This window comes from Balaenoptera ricei, chromosome 10 (genome assembly GCF_028023285.1).
Source record: "Balaenoptera ricei isolate mBalRic1 chromosome 10, mBalRic1.hap2, whole genome shotgun sequence".
In the NCBI taxonomy this organism is placed as follows: Eukaryota; Metazoa; Chordata; class Mammalia; order Artiodactyla; family Balaenopteridae; genus Balaenoptera; species Balaenoptera ricei.
This window is the reverse complement of record NC_082648.1, coordinates 13,489,371-13,503,211: the sequence shown is the minus strand read 5'-3', so window position 1 is coordinate 13,503,211 and position 13,841 is coordinate 13,489,371. Positions and strand designations below refer to the sequence as shown.

The 13,841-nt window shown below is 38.9% G+C and overlaps 1 protein-coding gene across 12 annotated transcripts in view; it reads right to left on the bottom strand.

Annotated features, from left to right (window-relative positions):
- MGST1 (microsomal glutathione S-transferase 1) overlaps nt 1–13,841 on the bottom strand; it is a 413,587-nt gene that overhangs the window by 106,339 nt on the left and 293,407 nt on the right. For 4 of the 12 annotated variants that reach the window (XM_059935378.1, XM_059935381.1, XM_059935380.1 and 1 more), the window contains 3 exons: nt 13,477–13,629; nt 6,917–7,064; nt 4,625–4,719 (listed from right to left, as the gene is read on the bottom strand). The exons of 2 other annotated variants lie outside the window; for them this stretch is intronic. In XM_059935378.1, coding sequence (XP_059791361.1) covers nt 4,625–4,719; nt 6,917–7,042 — 221 coding nt within the window. In that variant the 5' untranslated portion in view covers nt 7,043–7,064; nt 13,477–13,629. Of the gene's footprint in view, nt 1–4,620; nt 4,720–6,916; nt 7,065–9,312; nt 9,416–12,959; nt 13,085–13,476; nt 13,642–13,841 lie in introns of those variants that run through there. 6 more of the 12 variants (XM_059935382.1, XM_059935384.1, XM_059935377.1 and 3 more) reach the window with 6 other exon arrangements.

The window sequence follows — 13,841 nt, the reverse complement described above, 5'->3', positions numbered from 1 at the left end:
CAGAAAGAAAATCAATAAGGGAACACTGAACTTAAACTATACTTTAGATCAGATGGACCTAAAAAGACATTTACAGAACTTTACATCCAAAAGCAACAGAATACACATTCTTCCCAAGAACACATGGAACATTATCCAGGACAGATCATATGTCAGGCCAAAAAGCAAGCCTTAATAAATTTAAGAAGTGTGAAATCATATCAAGCATCTATTCTAACCACAACAGTATGATACTAGAGATCAACTACAAAAAAAAAAAAAGAAAAAACCTGGAAAATTCACAAATGTGGAGATTAAACAACATGCTACTAAACAACCAATGGGTCAAAGAAAAAATCAAGAGAGATTAAAAAATGTCTTGAGACAAAGACAGAAACAGAATATACCAAAATTCATGGAATGCAGCAAAAGCAGTTCTAAAAGGGAAGCTTATACAAGTGATAAATACCTACATTAAGAAAAAAGAAAGATCTCAAATAAACAACCTAACTTTACACCTCAAGAAACTAAAAAAAGAAAAGCAAACTAAGCCCAAAATTAGTAAAAGGAAAGAAATAACAAAGATCGAGTAGAAATAAATGAAATAGACTAAAAAGACAGTAGAAAAGATCAATGAAACTAAGAACTGATTTTTTTGAAAAGATAAAATAAACGAACCTTTAGCAAGACTTACCAAGAAAAAAAGGGAGAGGACTCAAATAAATAAAATTAGAATTAAAAAAGAAGGCATTCAAACTGATACTATAGAAAGACAAAGGGTCAAAATAGACTCATGAACAATTATACACCAACAAATTGGACAACCTAGAAGAAATGGTTACATTCTTAGTAAAATACAAACTACCAAGACTGAATCATGAGGAAATAGAAAATCTGGACAGACCAATTACTAGTAAGAAGATTGAATCAGTAATTAAAGACCTCCCAACAAAGAAATCCAGGACCAGACAGCTTCACTGGTGAATTCTACCAAACACCCTAAGAAGAATTAAAACCAATCCTTCTCAAACTCTTCCAAAAAATAAAAGAGAAGGGCACATTTACAAACTCATTTTACAAATCCAGCATTACCCTGATATCCAAGTCAGATAAGGACACTACAAGAAAAGAAAATTACAGGCCAATATTCCTGATGAACATAGAGGCAAAAATCGCCAACAAAATATTAGCAAACCAAATTAAACAGTTTAATTGAAAGGATCAAAAGGATCATACTCCATTATCAAGTGAGATTTATTCCAGGGATGCAAGGATGGCTCAACATCTGCACATCAATCTGTGTGATACTCCACATTAACAAAATGAAAGATAAAAATCTCGGGGGCTTCCCTGGTGGCGCAGTGGTTGAGAATCTGCCTGCCAATGCAGGAGACACGGGTTCGAGCCCTGGTCTGGGAAGATCCCACATGCCACGGAGCAACTGGGCCCGTGAGCCACAACTACTGAGCCTGCGCGTCTGGAGCCTGTGCTCCGCAACAAGAGAGGCCGCGACAGTGAGAGGCCCGTGCACCGCGATGAAGAGTGGCCCCCACTCGCTGCAACTAGAGAAAGCCCTCACACAGAAACGAAGACCCAACACAGCCAAAAATAAATAAATAAATAAATTTTAAAAAAAATCTTCTCAATAGAAGCAGAAAAAGCATTTGACAACCCAAAATCCTTTCATGATAAAAACTCACAACAAACTAGTTATAGATGGAATGTACTTCAATGTAATAAAGGCTATACATGACAAGTCCACAGCTAACATGGTACTCAATGGTGAAAAGCCAAAAATTTTTCCTCTAAGATCAGGAACAAGACAAGGATGCCCACCCTCATCACTTTTATTCAACATAGTACTGGAAATCCTAGTCAGAGCAATTAATCAGGAAAAAGAAATAGTCATCCAAATAAGAAAGAAAGAAGTAAAACTGTCTCTATTTGTAGATGATATGATATTATATCAAAAATACTCACCTAATTCCACCAAAAACTGTTAGAAGTAATAAATGAATTCAGTATAGTCTCAGGATACGAAATCAATATACAAAAATATTATGTTGGAGAATACCAAAGCCAAATTCTTGCTCAAATTTCAATAAAACTACAATGAAAAAAATCAGTTGCATTTCTATACACTAACAATGAACTATCAGAAAGAGAAACTTAAAACAATTCCATTTAAAATAGCAGCAAAAAGAATAAAATACTTAGGAATTAATTTAACAAAAGAGGTGAAAGATCTATACACTGAAAACTGTAAGACACTGATGAAAGAAATAAAAGATGTAAATAAATGAAAAGATATTCTCTGCTCATAGATTGGAAGAATTAATATTAATATTGCTAAAATGCCCATATTACCCAAAGCAATCTACAGATTTAATGTACTCCCTCTCAAAATCCCAGTGGCATTTTTAGAGAACTTTTTTAAAATCCCCAAATTTGTATGAAACCACAAATGACCCTGAATATCCAAAGCAATCTTGAGAAATAAAAACAAAGCTGGAGGCATCATACTTCCTGATTTCAAACTACATTAAAAAACTATAGTAATCCAGGCAGTATTGTATTGGCATAAAAGCAGACACATTGATCAAAGGAACAGAATAGAGAGTCCAGAAATAAACCCATACATATATAGTCAATTAATTTTTTACAAAGGAGCCAAGAATACACAATAGGGAAGGACAGCCTCTGCAATAAATTGTGTCAGGAAAACTACATTTCCACAAGCAAAAGAATGAAACTGGACCCTATCTTACACCATACACAAAAATCAACTCAAAATGGATTAAAGACTTGAACGTAAGACCTGAAACCATAAAACTTCTAGAAGGAAAAGATGGTAAGCTCTTTGACATTGGCCTTAGGAATGATTTTTTAGATTTGACACCAAAAGCAAAGACAACAAAAACAAACAAATGAGACTACATCAAATCAAAAAGCTTCTGCTCAGCAAAAGAAACCATCAGCAAAATTGAAAGGCAACTTACGGAATGGGAGAAAATATTTGCAAACCACATATCTGATAAGGGCTTATATTCAAAATATATAAGGAACTCATACAATTCCATAGACCAAAACAAATAAACAAACAAGTAAAAATAACCCAATTTAAAAAAGAGACCCAATTAGCCATTTTTCCAAAGAAGACATCCAGCTGGCCAAGAGGTACATGAAAGGTGCTCAACATCACCAATCATCCTAAATCAAAATGAGTTATCACATTATACCTGTTAGGATGGCTACTGTGAAAAGGACAAGAGATAGAAAATGCTTGCCAGGATATGGAGAAAAGGAACCCTTCCACACTGTTGTTGGGAATGTAAACTGGTACAACCACTATGGAAAGCAGTATGGAAAGTCCTCAAACAATTAAAAAGAGAACTACCATTATCCCAAAGAGATGTCTGCACTCCCACATTCATTGCAGCATTATTCACAACAGCCAAGACATGGAAACAACCTAACCATACACACACACACACACACACACACACACACAATGGAATATTATTCAGCCTTAAGAAAAAAAAGGAAATCCTGTCATTTGGATGAAACTGGAGGGCATTAGGCTAAATGAAATAATTAAGACAGAGAAAGACAAATATTATATGGTATTACTTATACACGGAATCTACCAAAAGGAAAAAAAAATCAAACTCATAGAAACAGAAAGTAGTGGTAGCCAGGGGGCTAGGGGTTGGGGGAAATATGGAGAGGCTGATAAAAAGGTACGAACCGTCAGTCATAAGATGAACAAGGTCTGAGGATCTAAAGTATAACATGCTGACTATAGTTGATAACACTGTATTGTGTTATTGTATAACTGAAAGTTCCTATAGGAGTAGAAATTAAATGTTCTCACCAAAAAAGAGAGGAGGGGAGATGAAATATGTGAGGTGATGGATGTGTTAATGAACTCAATAGAGGGAATCCTTTCACAACATATACATATATCAAATGACATTGTACACTTCAAACATCTTACAATTTTATTTGTCAATAATACCTCTGTAAAGATGAAAAAGAGTTTGCAATTTACATGACTTTATGACAAGGATTAAGAAATATACTCCAGAACTAGAATTCAATGTGCTTTTAAAATAAGTATATTCATGGTATTATTAAGAAACTGTGTAGATGGTATCTTGGCTTACTGCTTTTCATTGTTCATTGCATTCTCAGTATATTAAACATAATATCGACAAAGAAGAGAGAGAGAGAGAGAGATTGGAAAGGGAGAGATTTCCCAAGTTCATATTTTGAATCTTATGCGAAAATACCTAGTTCTTCAGCCTTTTACACAAGCTGATAGTTTCACCTCTGGAGAAAGATGACAAAAACTGCAAGAATCTACCACCCTCATTTCACCTCCTACCTGTCATTACTTTTGATAAATCCCTACACAGAACAAAGTCATTAACCCCAACAAAGTGCACAGAAAAGCTAAACTGGAAATATGTGCAATCACAGTGATAGTTGGAGACATCTAGATTGCTAATTTTCTATAATTATATGGACTAGGTAAAATGATTGACTTTTCTTCCTTCTTTCTTCTAGACCCCAACATCCTCACTTAACTCTGGTACCAAAATTCTTTGATCAAGTAAATCATTTCAGGAGACAGTGGGTTCACCTTCGTACACGTTCCACTCTGTCATCTGTCCGAAGATACTTCTTGGCATTCTCTCCTTTGCCAAAGCCTGCGCAGTCTTCTGGGTTGGCAAAAACCTATTCCAAATAATGAGGAAAAAACCTATTTCAAATGCCAAGTAACATGGGGGTAACTCTATCTGATAAGTTATTTACATTTTAATGGAAGGAAATACAGGCATCCAAGTTGGCCATTATGAAAAAAAAATGGGAGCAATATATCAAACCCAGGGGTAGCAGAAAGCATCTCTTCTTAAAATCTGAATTTTTATTAACAGTGTAAAAAAAAATTTTAAGAGAAGCATAAATAAGAACGTACATAAAAACCAATGTATAAAAATAGCGAAAAAGAAGCAAAAATGGAAAAAAAGAGCATAATTCTAAGTTCTCATTGACTATTACGGTGAACTGGCATTTTTTTACAGTAATGTTGATGCACTTGCCCTCAAGAGTATTAATATTTCTAACTGGTTGGCTCATATGAAAGTCATAAGTTTACTTGCCAAGGATATCAGAGAACAGGCATGCAGCATAAAAGAGTGAGGGGCAGGAAGAGTATTTTGTACTTTGTTAGGATATGTGTGCCTCTTTTCTTTTTCTGAATTAACTAGAAGTTTCTGTTGAACAATACAGTGAAATATAAGAAGTTGAATCGCATTCCTATAAACACCAAGTACATGTTCTAGGGCATATTTCATGTATTCCTTCCTGCCATTATTATGATGTTTGAAATGATTTCCGCATTCCCTGAAACTTGAAACATGCATTTAAAAATATTTAAGTATGTCCCAGTATTTAATAATATATAATAAAGAAAAACACGAACTCTAAAATTAGCCTTAATTTAAGCTGAGGAACCTCATAAATATTATAATATTTTTCTTAATATGACATGAGCATTTATTTCAGGTAAAGATGTTGAGGAGAATTGATGGGCAGCAGTGTGATACAGTATCAGCTCTTGAGGTCAGATCTGTCTGTCTTGTTCTTAAATAATTGCCTGGCACACAGTGGATGTTCAATAAATATATTTTGAATAAGTAAATAAAGGTATGACAACGTAAAGTGCATGAGATTTTCATTGAAACCAATCTGAATTTGAATCTCAGCCTCACCCTTTATTGGTGTGTAACCTTGGGAAAGCTACTTAATCTCTCTGACTTGTATTTCCTCATCTATAAAATGGGAACAGTAATGCTCATCTCACATGATAATGCTAACAATTATGTAAAATGCTTCCATGATCTGACACACACAAAGAGTGTCATGGCTCCTAACATATATCACAGGCTCTCCACAAATTGGAATTCCCTTCTCCTTTTAAGACAAGCAACATTTCTGCTATCCTTGGTGCCGTGACATTTCTAGAGGACAGTGTGGATCTGGTGGTAGCAGCCACTTTATAGACTGCTGCTCTAACACCTTGCCCCATTAGAGAGTTAAACATGTGGGTATGTGCCCCCATTAAAATGCAAATATCCTTGGGAAGAAATGACGCCTCAAGACAGTAATGAGGAAATACCTTAGGGAGCACTGTGACTTCTAGATAAAAGCAAGGCTCTGGAGGACAAAAACTCAGGACAGGGACTAAAAGAGAAACGATGGTTTCCAGAAAGAAGCTGCTGAATAGGCACAGGGACCACACCAATGAAAAGCATTTAACTTTGTCAACGTAGCTTTGCTTTACCCCCATCACTGTCGTCATAAACCCTGCCTGAATATAGGTTATGTGTTTCAAAACTTTCTACCGCCTTCCCCAAGCCTCTAATTTAAAAAAAAATAATTCTTATCATGACGGGTAGAAATATGATCCACTTAAGAATTCATAACCACACAAAATTCAAATGCCTTATCCCAATCATAAGAGGTTCTGCTGATAATAAGAACTTTAATTCTGTCCCCAAAGGCATATCCTTGACCTGTAACAGAGCTGAAAACACCAGTTCACTGTCTAGAAAATGACTATTTTCTAAACTCTAGTAGGCAAAATTAACTTCAAAACCACAAAAAGTTTCCTTGAAAACTTTGATACTCCAGAAATCTCATATGCTAAGTGGCATGACGAAAGGTAAAAGCTACAATGAAAAAACTATTTACTAGTTTCTAGGAAAAAGCACCCATTCCGTAAATATATCAGGACCACCTGTACCAAATGATTGCATACTACATTTGCAGTATTAGACAATATGCCACTGGGCTTTACAAAAAATAATTTAAGAAAATTGCTTTCCAGAATCTCAACTCTTAAAAGAAAATATTGCCTCCGATGTCTTACCTTTCTTGTCAATCTATAGAATGCAGTTGCAGTGCTCATAAACATCATTTTTGAAAGAACAATCGTTGTGTAGGAGGCAAAGGCCATGAATACTTCATTGTCCATTAGCTGCGTGAGCTCGACCATTTTTTCAATTTTGGTCTGGAATCTTAAAAAAATTTTAGACAAGATGGGATAAAGCAGACAGAAATACCCCAAATAACTTGACGGTCACTTGATGCGCTTATACTGCAGCATTAACCACACTGTTCTTAAAGATATCTTGGGTTATTTGAAGAAGAAATAATCAGTTAGGTTTTTTTAAATTCCAAAATGAATACTATTATGGTTTTGTCTAGTTCTATACCATTAAGCTTGAAGACATCAAACAAGTACTGAGTGAAAATGAAAATGCAGGGGGTATTACAAGCAAAAATAAACAGGCGAACTGCTCTAAAGATAGAAATAAAATCATATTTTTGCATCAAGATGAGCCACAAGTTGGACACACACAAAAACAGAATCCATGGGTCTCCTCAGAAACATCAAACTACGTCCATAGTATTTAGTATCATTAATGTTTGATTAGAAATGCTTAAGTTCTAACATATGTCCTCCTTTACAAACCCAACTTAACAGCCTTTTGTCCTTTCAGTCGTATTCAAGATCTCGGACTCCAGGATTCTAATTCCAGTCACACCATTTTGCTATTAACTTTGGTTGAGAGACTTAGCCTCTGTGAAACTGAATTTCTTCATTTATAAGATAGGAATAGTAATACCTCCTAAGTTAGTGGGTTTTTGTCAGGATTTAACTGAGATAGCATGTGGAAAATACCTAGCACAGTGCCTGGCCCACGAAAACCCTCAATAAAGTTTACGATCTCCTGATCACGGTCATTGCCGTCATCAAGACCATGGTCATCATTCACATCAACACAAGTGAAGAGGGTGAAGCAGGATAATGGAAACATAAAATAACAAGGCTTGCAAATGCAAGGTGAAAAATTGGCATTTATGATGCTTTTGTAGAAGGCACAAGGGGAGGAGGATTAACTTTACGTAAGTCTTCAGGTCACTTCACATTCCATATTTACTTCCACCTAAAAGCGGTCAGGAGTAAACTGAAGGTAACTCCCTGAGTCTGGTGTCGGAAGTATAAACAGGAAAGTGCTCAGGAAGGAGACAGAGGCACACACGGGTGATGCTGAAGTCCAGGCGGGTAGAAAGTTAGGGTAAAGCTGAAATTCCGCACTATCTGAGAGTCATTCTTTTTAACCTCCTCTGTTCTATTATCAGCCCCACTACCTACATCTTCTGTGTCTTCTACATAAACAAATATCTTTTCTCATACCCAAGCTTGAACGCTATTTTACAGGCTTAGCATGGAGTGTTGTCTCCTGTAGACACATCTGTTCCTGCCTTTAAAACTCAACCCCGGCATGCAACCTAGAGTGATCATTCGGATCAATCTATCCATCTACCAATAATCTGTAAACCTATATATCTTTCTATACTCTGCTACCAGTCATGTAGTTGTCTGTATGTTACTGTTGAATGGGACATAAATCACATATATAATACATATATATTTAATTTTATAAGACTTGGCTACACAACCAATTATACCATGTACTTTATGTGCATTACCTTACATAATTTTCATAACCATAAAATTATCATTCTCATAAGTATATCTATTCTACAGATGAATGAAATGGAAATTTGAGATACTTAGCAGCCATGCTGGGACACAAACCCACGTCTCTGACCTCACATCTTGTATACCAACCACACTGCACTGTCTCCTTCAAGAGACTGCAAACTGCTTAATTCTGACTCAACTAACATTGACTGAGTGCCTACCCCGCAGCTGGCGGTGCTGGCACCCCTTCCATCTGTTATCTTCCTTCCTCTTCCAATTATGCTACAAGTTAAGCATTACTCCCATTTTGCAAATAAAAAACCCAAAGCTTCCTAAGCAACCCCTATTTTAAAAGGTAGGCTAAAAATATACTCCTTGGATTCAGACAAATAGAAATGTACAGGTGACCCCTGAACAACACGGGTTTGTCCTGTGTGGGTCCACTTATATTTGGATTTTTTCAATACTAAATAGCAGCATGCTAAACAATTAGCAGCTGGTTGAATCTGCAGATGCAGAACCATGGATACACAGGAACCGAGTAAAAGGAGGTGGCGACTATAAGTCATAAGTGGATTTTTGACTGTGTGGAAGGCTGGCCCCCCAACCCCCGCATTGTTCAAGGGTCAACCGTATTTAGTTTAAATACACACACACACACACACACACACACACACACACACACAGAGTAGCAAACTAACCCACCTCCAACAGTCAGTAGTCTTAAAAGCAAGTACGTTAGATAGATTCTGCCAACTAAAAATAACACTCACCATCTGATTCTACAAGCATGAAGTCACTAGCCAATGCAGTCGCTGACCTTTAACACACCCTGAAAGGAGTTCAGGGCAGATCAGGAATGAGGCACTGTGTGCTCTGGGAAAAAGTGGCAGAAGAGGCCTTCAGAGAGTTAGATATTTTCAGGAGAAATTTTTATGAGTCCAATTTTTTGCAACTTCTCATAACTAGAAAAGCACTAACATCATTAATGGAGACATCCGTTCCTCATAACCAGCAGCAAACTTCTACTAAGATGTGTGTTTGATTGCACATACCCCCTTCACCGAAATCATATATATACTGATACCCGCACCTCTTCAGAGCAGTTCCTCAAGAGCTACCGTCCTCAGAAAGCCCCAACTGAAGCTGAACTCCCAGCTCTCACGTTATGTGTTTTTTTCAGTTGACGTTTCTCAGTGCAAAATAATACTTTTAGCAACATTTAATGTATCTGCTCTTGTTCTAGTATGGCAGGGGGCAGGGGAGTCATGAATAAACTGCACTCTCCTTCAGCATGCAGATAGAGTAATTCGCTTAATAAGGAATCCCTCAGTCCTATGCCTCTGGACAGAGATATGAAGAAACACAGCAGAGGTGTTAATTTTTTAAAAATTTAAGAAAAGTTTATCAAGTAGCAAATGCTGCTATTCAACCATAATTTTAAAAGTCAAACAGTTTCTGTACGTCCCCACCAATGTTCTCAGAATGAAGTGTATTTAGCAACCAGAGGATGGTTTTCTCTCAGTGAAAATGGGTATTGAAAGAATAGAGAAAAAGTAGAAGACTTCCAGAACTGTTGGTGGGAAAAGAACACAAAGACCTGAGCAGTTGGAGGCAAAGGTCAATGGGGGGCTTTTTCTCTAAATGTGAACAACACACAAAGTGTACTTTACACAGAGTTTCTCAATCACCAAAATGTGCCTTAGCTCCTCAAGTCTGTGGCTTTAGGAGCAGGCCAATACTGAGCTTCTGGTATCACACACTGTGGGTCCACAAATCGCCTCTCAGGATCAACATGGTCCACTCCCAGCACATCTGAGGGTGGGGTAAGGAGAGTTAAAGATAAGGCATTAAGAAATAGGAGTCATTTATAGCACAAAATTAGGTGGTGCTGATCTAGACTTTCTTTTTTGAAGCTAATTTGTCAGTAAGTTGCCTTGAACCTGCATCATGCCTGGGCACTGCACTCCAAAAATAGTTACTGGAAACTTTGTACATGAAAGGTCACCAGGAGGGAGGATAGCAGTATAGTAGCAATAATACTTCAGAGGGTAAAGTGTTCAGTGATTTGAGTAGTCTAGGAACGCAGTAGAAATAATCTAAGGAAAGTAAGCAGAGCAAAACATGAAACTTGGTGATGAGTTATAGAAAATAAATGATTCCAACGATGTATTCTATTTGGACAGTGTATTGTTCCTTTTATTGTCCAGCATTGGTTGGCACAGTGGAGAATATCTCTACCTATATCGCCAGAGAGGGGGGCTCAGTCCTCTAATGTGGAGGTGATGCCTTTACAAAGGACAAAGAGCTGCGTGTCGAGCTCACACAGACTGTGCAACTAGACTGTGGTCCAGGTGGATGTAACTCTGCCACTTACCCACTGCGATTAATTTACCTTACCTGTAAAAATGAGGTTAATAATACTTCCTACCTCACAGGACTCTTGTGAGCCTTAAGTGAATAAAGTATAAAGTGCTTAGAAAGGCAGTGGGACCCAGTAAGTGCTATACAAGTATTTGGTAAATAAATAAGTGCTGTTCTAGGCACTGAGGATACAATTTTAGAGTTTTCAAAAGCCATCACATTATCTCACTTGAGAATTTGGAGAACTCTAAGGTACTCAGAGCAAATATTTGTCTCTACCTTTAACATATAAGGAAACTGAGGCCCAGAGAGGTAGAATGAGTAATTGACCCAAATTCACAGTGGAGGGCGCAAGACTGGAACCCAGTTTTCTCAAGTGTTGAACTTGTGGGTTATCTACCACCAAGGCTAAACATTCTAGACTTCCCTGGCCTTCTGGGGGCTTCTTTCTGTCAAATCCCCTTCCTGTCTTGTCCCCCGCACCCCACAGAATCCCACCCCTGCTCCCTTAGTATCTATCACAGTTGAGTGATAGATGCTACCAACTGAGAAATATTCCTCTTCTCTTTATAGGCTCTTAGCCAAAAAGAGCAAAGTTCTCTTATCTACAGCGGCCTTTCTACATCAATATTGTGCAACACACAGTATGTGAGCATGCATTCCCATGGCCATGACTCTGCAATTTTAGACTTTTTAAAGCAACAGAACAGTACCCATGAGACAAAGAAAAAAGATAATTCAGTGGTCTCATTGCTGCTTATGAGTTCTAGAATTTACTGAATAGACTAGGTGACTGCAGACAAGGTCTCCAAGTTTCAGGGCCCAGGTGTTGGGAGGAAAATGCTTCTGGCTCTGGGAGGGAGGTGGGGGGAGGCCATTACCAGGGGCCTATGCTGACCTTTTCTGGACTCAGCGTTTAAGAAACTCCACTTTCAAACAAACCCTCAGAAAAACTGTCCTTGTCTGCCACAGAGAGTAATATTCAAATTTGGACCGATTTGCCATTTTTCAAGATGAACAGAGATGGTCAACACGCATAGGCCTCTTATTTTGGAAAAAGCAGAAGACAGTAAAACTCAATACCAGCCTAACTCCCAGGCGATGCAAAAGGTGTGTCTAGTTTTCACAGCAGGCTAGGGATCTGAGAACACTGGGCTAGACTGGGTTAAAGCCTGTTAGCTGGAGACCTGGAGAAGTTTCCAAGGCCATTCAACAATGTTTGATTACAGCCCAATTGGCACGTTCTTGGAGAGTAAACAGGCAGAGGAAAAAGGAGAAAGTAAACATGGTGCCCGGACTACTAAGAGGCCTTGGGACTCTTTCAAAGGAAGCAGGGAGATGGAATCTGCATGCACCCTGGTCCCCACCACCCCAATCCAGCAATAGTAGTAATAGCTGAGGCCTGAACTCCCAAAGAAGGCTTCCTTTCTCCTTTACTCCTTCCACATGGCTTTCGCCTCCGGACTGGGGGGCTGAGAATCCTCCCAGGGTTCCAGTGAGCAGACTCTAACAATCTCCAATTCATCTAACAGGGTCTAATTCACGTCCTCCTCCACTTTGTTAATTATTATTATTTTTTAACTTGCTAATGTTTCTGTGGCTTATCAAAGCAAACCAAGAGAAGCAAGTCCTGTCTTTCAGGAGGTACAAAGGCCAGTTTGTCCTTGAACTCAGAGCCGCTGCAGGATTTTACACCCTTAGGATGAACAGAAGTTGCTTAAACTGCAGCCACTTTCTAGATTACTATTTCTTGCACGTACTTTTTATTCCCCAAAAGTTCAAGGGGGCCCTTTCAAAGTGGATGCTACCTTGGTCTGAGAATACAAAGTGGGTCAATCATCACTTAAACACAAAAAGACTTATTCTCTCAAGTTTTAGTCCTGGAGCTTGACAATTTACCTGCAAGGGGGACAGGAATGAAACTCCCTTTTAAAAGTGATGGATTGAAAAGCAAACATATAGCAGCTACATGGAACAAAGAAGCTTCAGGTCGGCAGAGACCCGCAAGCCTACACCTGCCACCCCGGTCCCCTTCCCGCCGCCTCCCTCTCCTTACCCGCTGCTTACACACCCCTCCCGGGCACGTACTGTGAATCCGAGCCGGAGAAAGACCGCGACCTGGTCCCAGAGGCGGGTCGCGCAGGCGCTCGGTGACTTTCATTGCGAGGGCGGGCGGGTGGGAGGCAGGCGCCACGCCCCTTCTGGTTAATTTCCTCGGAACTTGCTCTCGGGCGCCGAAAGCACGACTTCCACCCTCGCCAAGGCCCTCCCCTAAGTCGCCTGATTTTTCTCCCACCGGAGTAACCCCTGCCCACCGGTTCTCCTCTCTGAACCCTTCTTTTTGGCGCCGGCGGAAAGTCTCCTCCCGAAAGGCCATTTCCCCTCTGCAGCGCCTCGGGACGTTAGCGATTGTATTGGAACTCTTCAAGTTTGGGCGTGGGAAAGGAGGGAAAGGAGGCCGACTTTTATGTAGCCGCAAACATGTTTAAAAGATCCCAATTTTGAAAGCTTTAGAGAATATTCAGATCTCGGGGGCTGGGGGGACGCTGATTAGAAGTTATTGATAAAATTACCTTCTGTTGAACTTCTCTTTCCCTGCTCTGGCGGCAAGGCTTCCTCGGAAGGCTGGCACTGACACAATGTAACATTTGGTGAAGGTCACCTATAGTCTTGCAGTCTTCCAAATCCGTGATCCTAGACAATTTGCTTCCTCATTCTGTCCCCTCCTGTTCAGAGTCCAAAATGGAACTGGAAGAGCTTAAACTGGATCATTACAGTTCATTACACAATTCATTACACAATCAGTTTAGCATGGTTTTTTGCAGGGACTTTCAGGAGAGTTAGGGTTAGAAGGCGTAGTTATTCTAACACCGATATCTAGGTTAAGGATATTTCCAAGTTTCCTAGTACCCACAACAGTATTTATGGATCTAACTTC